The sequence below is a fragment of the Corythoichthys intestinalis genome, chromosome 18 (genome assembly GCF_030265065.1).
Source record: "Corythoichthys intestinalis isolate RoL2023-P3 chromosome 18, ASM3026506v1, whole genome shotgun sequence".
Taxonomy (NCBI): domain Eukaryota; kingdom Metazoa; phylum Chordata; class Actinopteri; order Syngnathiformes; family Syngnathidae; genus Corythoichthys; species Corythoichthys intestinalis.
In genome coordinates, this window is record NC_080412.1 from 33,928,330 (window position 1) to 33,939,277 (window position 10,948).

The 10,948-nt window shown below is 40.2% G+C and overlaps 1 protein-coding gene across 4 annotated transcripts in view; it reads left to right on the forward strand.

Moving 5' to 3' along the window:
• snx19a (sorting nexin 19a) overlaps positions 1 to 10,070 on the forward strand; it is a 112,999-nt gene extending 102,929 nt beyond the window's left edge. For all 4 annotated transcript variants that reach the window (XM_057820680.1, XM_057820681.1, XM_057820683.1 and 1 more), the window contains 5 exons: positions 171 to 306; positions 1,100 to 1,223; positions 6,929 to 7,113; positions 7,203 to 7,290; positions 9,693 to 10,070. In XM_057820680.1, coding sequence (XP_057676663.1) covers positions 171 to 306; positions 1,100 to 1,223; positions 6,929 to 7,113; positions 7,203 to 7,290; positions 9,693 to 9,807 — 648 coding nt within the window. In that variant the 3' untranslated portion in view covers positions 9,808 to 10,070. The remainder of the gene's footprint in view (positions 1 to 170; positions 307 to 1,099; positions 1,224 to 6,928; positions 7,114 to 7,202; positions 7,291 to 9,692) is intronic.
• The last annotated feature ends 878 nt before the right edge of the window (positions 10,071 to 10,948 follow it).

Here is a 10,948-nt window from a genome sequence, read left to right on the forward strand (position 1 = left end):
ATCAAACAGTGTGATTTTCTGTTTTTTTCCCACATCCTCTCTCTCATGGTTGAGGTTTACCCATGTTGACAATTACAGGGCTCTCTAATATTTTCAAGTGGGAGAACCTTAACAATTAGTGGTTGACTAAATACTTCTTTGTCCCACTGTATTTCTGCAATTTTTTCCAGGTTCTCAATGGCATGTCCTTGTCCAGACTGGAGAACTTTGTCTTAGAGCAGGAAAGGCTTTTATGCAAAGAGCAGGCTAAGCAAAGTGAGCCCTTAGGCACAAACAAAACAACTGGTGGGAAAACTCACAGCCCAGGTAATGAGTGCACCAGCTGAACACAAACATGATGTAAAAGGTCACCTAGTGGTTGTAGAAATGCAATGCATGATCCAGACATGCATCTAATATTGAGCTCACTTAATTTTTATTTCACAGTTTCATTCAACTGTCTAGTGCAGTCTTGCACTTTAAAAAATTGCTTTAAATTTACGGCCAATTTTGAACACCACTAAAATACCGTTTTTGAGTTAAACAGTTTATTACTGTAGTTAGCAATGCATTGTGGGTAGTTAGCAATGCATTGTGGGTTAGCAACATGAGTTTTGACTGGAAAATTGGAGCATGGTCAGAAATCTGACAATTTTACATTGTGGCTATATAGACTATGTTTTTTGCCAATTTAAATTAAAATAACTAGACACCGCAAATAATTTGCCATCAAATCCTGGAGGACCTAATTACCCATAATTTGGATGTTGGAGACTCTTCAGAGGATGACTTTAGATGACATATGCTGCTCTTCAGTGCTTGTTCTTCAATTTATATTGGGATTTATGTGTACCAATTTATAAATGGTAAGTTAATTAAGTCTTACTCATACTGTAGTACCTAAAATATTTTATATTAAACTAAAGTTCAGAGGATTGCTGGATAGCGATATTTTACACTGAAATTTTTTTACAGTGTGGTTTCACTTGAGAGCAGTCCAAGCCCAGATTTTGCAGTTGCACTCATCGAAAAATACTACTTAAGTGTCGCTTTGTCTTGTACTGCTATGTTTTGTTTTTGTTTTTTTTTTAATTCAAACAAATCTTTATTTTCTTTTCAGACACAGCTGTGGCGGATGTTGCACTGAACATTTTGTGCTTGTTGATGAAGGACCAGTGGCGTTGGCTGTGCACTGAGAACATCCAGAAGGCCATCAGGCTTATCTTTGGCACTTTTATTGAGAGGTTAGACTTGAATCAATCACGACTCCCCCCTCACTTAACAACATGCTTTTTTTTTTTTTTTTTTTTAACAATGAAAATCTGCCTTCTTGGATAAATTTCATATGCAACCATTTCATTCTTATGTATGAATGCTGAATATAGCAAATTTGAATTTGAGTCTGAATGATTGTTGTCAACAGGGTGGCTTTCTTGATGTGTTGGTGGTAAATTAACTGAATAAGAATGTCGATGTCAATTAAGAGGGGACCGCCAGCAGTGTTGTTAATAACGGCGTTGGAGTATAATGGCGTTTCTAACGTCGTTATTATTATTTTTTTTTTAATGAGTAATTTAATTAACATATTTTTCGGACTATAAGTCGCACCTGAGTATAATTCGCACCAGCCATAAGATGCCCAATAAAGAGAGAGAGAAAAAAAAAAGGATATAAGTCGCACCGGAGTATAAGTTGCATTTTTTGGGAAAATTTACTTGATAAAATCCAACACATAGAACAGATGTCATCTTGAAAGGCAATTTAATATAAAAATGCAATAGAGAACAACATGCTGAATAAGTGTACAGTGTATGAACAACGAAATGCGAATATACTGTCCACACCAGGACGCTACGGCTCGGTCCTGGCTATAGACCCTACTCACCTACGTCACAAAATGACGTGTCGCTGTATCCGGGCGCCACATTGTCCGTATTTTTTAGACCTATTCTCATTGTTTTCAATTAGTCGTGCAAGTTATAGAGCAATTCATGGAAGCCCCGGTGTTATCTGACGCTGTAAACTCATTGGATGCATTGCATAAAAGGCGTTATGTGGAAAAGCTTCAGTTTATCCATTCGCCAGATCCATATTTGATGCCTAAATCGATTTTTTTCGACCCGCTGTCTTCGCTGTCTTTGCCTGATATCTGCTACCCTGATATTTACAACTATGTTGTCCACACAAAATCAGCCTATTCTCACGAAAATTTGAAAAACTTTAAGAGCTTGGAGGCTTATAAATACTTCGTTGCTGGTTGGGTGAAACGGGTCCTCGTCCACGAAAATTCGGCAGGAATCTATCTTGTGCTCGGGAAGGTGAGTTACGAAATTTTCAATTCAAAATCTTTTGTTCTTGCTAACACCCACTGTCAAGTCTAATGTATTTCATGTCATTTGTCAATGGAACTAGGGCTTTTAATGTTTATATGGTTTAGCGATAGCACTCTCACTACATACATATATAATATGTAATAAACATGAAGTGCGATAGCACTACTCCAGATTGTCCCTAGTTTAATTTATTTTTTGGCTTTTGACCTCAATAGTGAAATTGTAAATTAATTGTATGACAACTGTCTCATTATCCCCTTATAATTATATATTTTCAGGTAGTTCATTCACAACGTCTGAGTGTATGTTGTCGGCGATTAGCCTAGCAATGATCTTAATTGTGGTTGTCAGCCCAAAACCCTCTAAATATATATTAAATGCATTTTACCAGATATAAAATGACTACTACATAATCTGTGGTAGTCGTTTGGAGCCCAGTTTTCTCGTCGAATTGCAGCAGTCCATCTCGCTCTCCTCTCCGGGTCTCTCGGCATACGGTAAAACTTCAAGTCTTTCCGTCTATCTTCTCTGTTTTTGCAACCGACTGCCACACACGCCTTCACCATTTTGATTATTAATGTTAACGAGCAGAAAACCACGCCATAATAGGAGGAATTTATGAAGCGCTAATGCATTAACATGACGAGTAGACGGACAACATGGCGCGGGGGCGTGGCTGTGACGTCACGTGAGTAGGGTCTATACAGCGAGCTAAACTCCCAAATGACGATGCTGGACGTCCGTATAATTTGCTGAATCAATTTCGTCCTCGATACCAAACAGGTTCGCATCAACGTAAATAAATGATAATTAAGTGCTATTACAGCAATGACACAGGCGGTTAGCATGCGTTCGCTAACATTAGCACATCCTTCAAACAACCACACAACTGGCTGTAAGTGTCCGATCGCGGGTGGAAAACACACAACAACAACAGAAAAGATGATACACACAGGCATTGCCTCTGTAGAGATATTTTATAAGCATAAACAGTGAACGTAGGTTCGCAGCCTTGTCTCTCTCTCTCTTTCGCCCACTCGCTCAGAGACGTTGCGTAGCTGTCCGTCTTCTTCTGGCGTGTGAGCGCTCTTCTTCGCGTAAACAAGTGCGAGTGCGCCCCCACTGGGCGTGAAAGCGCCACAGACTAAAAGCATGCATTTTAATATAAAAAAGTCAATAATACAATTGAACACACACTGCCAAAGGCAGAACGCGAACGTGGCCATAGCTATTAAGTTATTCAGATAACTGTAGCATAAAGAATATGCTAACAAGTTTACCAAACCATCAGTGTCACTCAAAAACACCAAAATAACATGTGAAATGATATCATAATGTGTTAATGATTTCACACATAAGTCGCTCCTGAGTATACGTCGCACCCCCAGCGAAACTATTAAACAAACTGCGATTTATAATCCAAAAAATATGGTAATTACTTTTCCCATCTTTGCAACGCCGTTACCGTTATTGAGAATGTAAAGGGGTGCATTAGTGCGTTACCACAATTTGGTTGAATGAAGTGCAAGTTGTCTTATCATGTCACTACCTGCCCTGGAAAGTGCAGAGCGGGAGGGGGAAGGGTTTCGTGACGCCAGTGTAAACGCAATGATGTTTGGCTAGGTGCCTCTGAGCGTTAGCAGAGCATTCACGTTCTCGCTAGCATTCAAATTTAGCGTGGTGAGCTTTTTTTGAATGACGTATCCATGAACCTTGCGTGATGTTTTTTAATCGAAACAACTAGAGCAAAGGCAGGAGATTCAGAGCCTCACCTGTGTATTGAAAAATATATCTACTGTAATTTTCGCATTATAAGGTGCACCTGGCTATAAGCCGCCACCCACCAAATTTGACATGAAAACGACATTTGTTCATAGATAAGCCCCAACGGGACGATAAGCCGCAGCTGTCCTCACTCTATCATGGGATATTTATACCAAAATATATCAACCGGTAACACTTTATTTGACAGCGACATCATAAGACTGTCGTAAAACGAAATGAACCACCATGAAGCTTTGAACCAAATGGCTCCAAAGCCTCATTGCTTCAAGAAGCTTCATTTGGCCATCACTGTTCTCTTGGGGAGACCGTCAATCTCTGCTGCCACCTGCTGTCAACACTGTTGTCATCCAACATGCCTCCTAGCGTGCATTGCAGCGCTACAGATGTAAATAACATCAAAATTCATGTTCTGTGCTAATTTTTTCTTCAGTTACTGTTCTACTTGTTTCATCAATTGCTAGTTATGGAATTTTGTAACATTTATTCGAAGATGGCACCATCAGACTGTCATAAGAACATCATAATTATGACAAGACACTGCCATGAGCATTAATGAATGCTTATGACAGATGTAATTTTGTATCATCTGACAAATTATCTCCCTTTTGAATGGATGTAAAAGATCCGAGCTGGACATAAATGGACTTAGTGACATAATTTGCCGGATGACACTTAATGACATCTGTCATAAGCGTTCATTAATGGACATGATAATGTCATGTCATAATTATGAGGGTCTTATGGCAGTCTTATGACGCCACTGTCAAGTAAAATGTTACCTATTAACCCAAGTAAATCAACAAATAAGCCACACTGGACTATAAACCGCAGGATTCAAAATGAGGGAAAAAAGTAGCGGTTTATAGTCCGGAAATTACGGTGTGTATATATATATATATATATATATATTGTGGGTGTGACGATATACACAAGTTACGATTCAGTACGTACTTCGGTTCGGGGGTCACGGTGCGGGTTCAGTACAAAAATCAGTACATCAGTGGAATGTTTTTTTTTTTTTCTTTTTTTTTTTTTTTTTTTTAAACCTGTTCTGTTCAGCTCTTTGACACGGAGAACGAAAGTCTAAGTGTCTGGTTGATCTGAACAGTTTTAATGTTTCACATTGAGAGTATGACATACTCCCATTGTGATCATTCAACATATCTCATTTATTATGACAAAGCAGCGAACAGGAAGGAGTTATGGGGGAACAGAAAAGAGACACAAGAAAAGAAAGAAAAGAAACAAACAACAACAAGAAATTAATTGAACGCCTACACTAACTATTAATATGTCGGTGCTATTGTCAGCTAGATTTATTTCCGGTTGACACCATGTGGGGGGCCTGTTGACCAGGAAAAGAAGGGGAGGGGGTGGGGAAGTCTATAAGCTAAGTGATTGGGAGGGGTAGAGTGTACACAAATCAGTTCTGTGATCTAGAACCCAGTAATCATGTGAATCCCTTGTGAGTGTAAGCTCGTTGGCAACCGACCCTACGCTGCCCCACCGCCAGTCCCGGCACCGGCAGCCCCCACCTGAGCGCGCCCAATCACATCCAGCCCAGCAAAGGAGCCATCGTCGCCCCCCCGGGATCCACGGTGGTCCCATCCCACCCGCGCTCCCATCAACCGGCCCTCAGGGATGTGAAGAGGGGACGCACCACCAACCCCATTCATTAATGCCCATGGTAGTGTCATGTCATAATTATGATGGTCCTATGACAGTCTTATGGTGTCACTGTCAAATAAAGTGTTACCAAATACCATAACTAGCAATTAATGAAACAACTGGAACAGTAACTGAAGAAATAATTAGCACAGAACATGAATTTTGATTGTTGTTGATTGTTATATATATCTGCAGCGCTGCAATGCATGCTAGGAGGCATGTTGGACGAGAACAGTGTTGACAGCAGGTGGCAGAAGAGGTTGATTGTCTCCCCCAAGGGAGCAGTAATGGCCAAATTAAGCTTCTTGAAGCAATTAAGCCAATTGGTTCAAAGTTTCATGGTGGTTCGTTTTGTCTTATGACAGTCTTATGTCTTAGTCTTATGATGCCGCTGCCAAAAAAAGTTTTACAGGTTAATATGTTTTGGTGTAAATATCTCATAATACGGTGAGGACAGCTGTGGTTTATCTATGAACAAATGCCGTTTTCGTGTCAAATTTGGCGGGCAGTGGTTTATGGGTGCGCCTTATAGTCCGAAAATTACAGCAATTACTTTTTTAAAAGTAAGATTAACAACACTGACTGCCAGTGCCTGCAATTGCACATTGACCGGTTATGGAATTAATTTATAAATAACTAGGTACAAATGTTCTTACTTTTCCCTTTTTTGGTAAGTCTTTGATCCTTGCTAAAAGTACTGCAAAAATCAGTGAATGTTTCCTTCTCACAGATGATCCTCCTTTGGGCCTTTTCTACATTAAGGAGACTTAAATGAGTACTTCTGAATGCTGCATAGCTTATGGTCAGATTTCCCTCCCAAAGAATTGTTTTGGTCTTCAATGCGATGTTGATGCCAAATTGGAAATTCAGATTTCAAGCAAGGGATGTCTATGATTAACACTGGGTTTTGTTTAACCATAGTATCTGTGGGAACTGCCCTTGTTTAGGCTCCAGTATTCTGCTGTCGTTAACATCACTAAGTTGTCTCGTGCTCACTGAGCATGCCAGTAAGTAATTCAAGCTGCTGTTTTGTTTTAACCTTCGTAAGCACACTTGCTTATGTTGCATCATTTTGCACGCATGGCTTAAAGACGTCACGCCTTGGTGTTAAGCAGATATTCTTACAATTGCCACTGACGTCGTTCACTTGATTTTCACCCTAGGTGGATGGACGTCGGGGTGACCCATCTTACCAGCGCCCCCTGTTGGGTGATTTACCTCCAAGTGCTGCAGGAGGCCGTGTGGCCCGGAGGAACTCTGCCTGCCCAACCACAGCCGGAGCGCAGTCCCGCAGAGAGGGAAGAAACCAAGGAGCGATGCCTGGAATGTCTCATGCAGCTCCTTCCTGGTTTGCTTCAAAACACACATAATAGCCCAAATGCTCGACACATTTAGTTTGACCTACAGTCTGCTTTGTGCTGATGTTTGTGGCTACAGAGCTCATCGCTGACATGTTAGGCAGTGATAAGTACAGACTGAGCTTGGAGACCATGCTGGAGTCTTTACAGGACCACCACATTAACAAGTGAGACATTAAACTTTTGACTGCATTTTCATTTGGTGCTGTTGTAGTACTCATTTCACATCTTCACACGTTTTAAACGAAAGCAAAATACTAGGGTTGTTCCGATCATGTTTTTTTGCTCCCGAGCCGATCCCGATCATTTTAGTTTGAGTATCCGCCGATCCTGATATTTCCTGATCCGATTTTTTTTGCTCCCGATTCAATTCCAATCACTCCCGATAATTTTTCCCGATCATATACAGCTTGGCAATGCATTAAGAAAAAAATGAATAAAACTCGGATGAATATATACATTCAACATACAGTACATAAGTACTGTATTTGTTTATTATGACAATAAATCCTCAAGACGGCATTTAAATTATTAACATTCTTTCTGTGAGAGGGATCCACGGATAGAAAGACTTGTGACTTTGTATATTGTGACTAAATATTGCCATCTAGTGTATTTGTTGAGCTTTCGGTAAATGATACTGTAGCCATGCCCAAATGCATGATGGGAAGTGGAACCATGACTGTGCGTAGTGCTACCAATTGATATATCTTCTCTGCGTTGGATAATAACATAAGGTGTTAAGAAAAGATCAATTGCTACCTTGCTTCCCCACATTGCTTCCCATGATATTTCTAATCGTAGGGCGAGGGATTGTACGGCTTTAGCCGGTTAAAATAAGGCTCAAAGGCTGTCAAAATTCACTTTACTCATTTTACGTTGCCTTTTATCCCTCTATATAGGTAAAACGGCGCCATTACAGATTGAACGCGACAATGCGTGTGTGGGTCGTGCAACGCATGCATTAATTGCGTTAAATATTTTAACGTGATACATTTAAAAAAAAATAATTACCGCCATTATCGGGATAAATTTGTTAACCCTACCTTAAGCCTAAACCAGTACTTCTCAAATAGTGGGGCGCGCCCCCCTGGGGGGGCGCAGAGCGATGCCAGGGAGGGCGCATGTGTCCTCGGGGAACATGCTTTTTTTTTTTTTTTTTTTTTTTTTTTTTTTTGCCGTACTGGAATAACGTGTACTTGCACATCCACTCAGTGGGTGGCAGTGGCGCTCTCATTTACAGAGTGCGTTCAGTATTTTTGAACTAAGGAAGAGCACTCAGCACACAGAAAACAGATATGAAGAGCAGTGCGCCGCCGCCGTATTCGAAAGCCGTTTTCCGACCGGACTCACTCACGCAGCGACCCACGGTCTTGTCGGGTTCTCACGTCGCCGCCCGAGAAGTGCCATTTTCGGCTTGGGATCGTCACGTCGACCGCCCTCACCTACGGTTCTACCTCGGCCGCCGAGAATGCACTTTTTTCGTGCCGTTTGCCTTTTAGCTTTGACTTTTAATACAGTGTGTGATGATGAAAGACCACTGTTTACTGTGTCCAAAAATATTTATAGCGGACAGCCAGAAGCCAAATCAATTAAGACGCCACTTAAAGACATTCGACCCCAATCTCATTGATAAGTCGCTTGATTGTTTTTCAGCGAAAACGTGCCGAATATTGCCAACAATAGTAAACCAGTGAGCATTGATCGCATGCTCATTGCAAAATAACTCCACACCATTGCAAAGGAGGTAATACGGAGTGTGAGCAGCAAAAATAAAAACTGTCCTTCTGTCCAAGGACACTCTTTTTTTCTTTTATTCACTTTTGTTTTTTTCGGTCAAATTTTTTGGCATATTGTCCTCATGAGTGAATGTTTCTAATCAATTCGAATTTGTTATTATTTACTGATTTTATTACATTTTATTTTTCTGTATCAAATGGTCAAAAATGTACCTTGAGTGTATTTTTACAGTTTGAACGTTGACTTTTTTTTTTTTTTAATTCAGGCAAATTGATGCTCGTCAACTCTTCTCTGTTACAAACAAAACAACGTTAATAAAGTTATACTTTATTATAAGTTGATCTATGTTACTTTTTTTCTTTATTAGAAAAAAAGGACACAGTGTTAGGCAGATGCGTATTTATGATAGTAATTTTATAGACAAATGATACTATTTACAGAGAAGGCAGATAGTTTGGGGGGGCGCGAAACATTTACGTCTTGCTTGGGGGGGGCGTAACAGAAAATAATTGAGAAGCACTGGCCTAAACTAAAGACTCTGGATGAGTGTAACGTATTATGTCTGTAATGTTAAATACAGTTAGAAAACGATTTAATTTAAAAAATCTGGTGCCATCTAGCATCGTGAATGGGTATAATGTCTAGACCGCGAATATAAGACGACCCCCTATTTTTCAGTCTTATTTCAACGCAAAAAACACCGTCTTATATTCGGGCCAATACGGTAATTACATTAATAACATTAAACATCACAATATTGTATCATAAGCAATAAAATGTACAATATTGTGTTCTTGATAATCTCTTGTGTCTGTATGTCTGTGAGCAGGCATCTCATTTACTGCATTTGTGACCTGCTGCTGGAGTTTCTCATACCAGAATCGAGCGACGATTCCTTCCAGAGGTCTCTCCTGCACAATCTTTGCAAAGATACTCCCACATAATGGCTGCAGCTGTCCCACAGCTGGAAGCCCATGCAGATGATGGATTTGTACCTGGAGCGTGGGATTTAAGCCCATGTTGCAATAGCGTCAGTTGGTTCTTGCGCAATGTCCACAAATCTTACGTTTTAGGTACGTATACACAAAAGTCCAGAAATATTTTATAAAAACAGTGGTATGGAAAAATATATGAACCTTTTGTTATTTCTCCACCATCAAATGTGATCTGATCTTTGTCAAAATCACACAGATAAAAGAACTGTCTGCTTTAACTAAAACCACCCTAATATTTATAGGTTTTCGTATTTTAATGAGGACAGCATGCAAACAATGACAGAAGGGGGGAAAATAAGTTAGTGAGCCCTCTGCCTAAGGTGACTTAAAGAGCAATTGAAACCAATTTATACCAAACAATTTAAGTCAGGTGTGTGCCCAATAACCGATAAGTGGTTTAAAGCTGCCGTGCCCACTATAAAATACACGCCTGGTAAGAATTGTCATGATGACAAGCACTGTCTGATGTGCATCATGGCTCGGTCAAAAGAGCTGTCTGAAGACCTGCAGTCAAGGATTGTTGATTTGTATAAAGCTGGGAAAGGATACATAACAATCTCTAAAAGTCTGGATGTTCATCAATCGACAGTCAGAGATGTTGTCTACAAATGGAGAGTTTGGCATTGTTGCTTCTCTCCTATGGAGTGGTCGTTTACCAAAGATGACGCCAAAAGTTCAGCACAGAATACTCAGATGGGTGAAAAATAACCCTAGAGTGTCTGCAAAAGACTTACAGAAATCACTGGCACAGTCCCATATCTCTGTGCACATATCAACTATATGTAAAACTATGGTCAAGAATGTTGTTAATGGGAGGACTCCACGGAGGAAGCCACTGCTGTCTAAAAAAAAAAACATTGTTGCTTGTTTAATGTTTGCAAAAAGAAAGTTGGGCAATCCACAGAAGTTTTGGCAAAATATTTTGTTGACTAATGAAACCAAAGTTGAATTGTTTGGGAGTAACACACAATGTCATGTGTGGAGGAAAACTGGAAAACTGGAATTGCTCACCAACATCAATACCTCATCCCCACCGTGACGCATGGTGGAGGGATCATCATGATTTGGGGCTGTTTTGCTACCTCAGGGC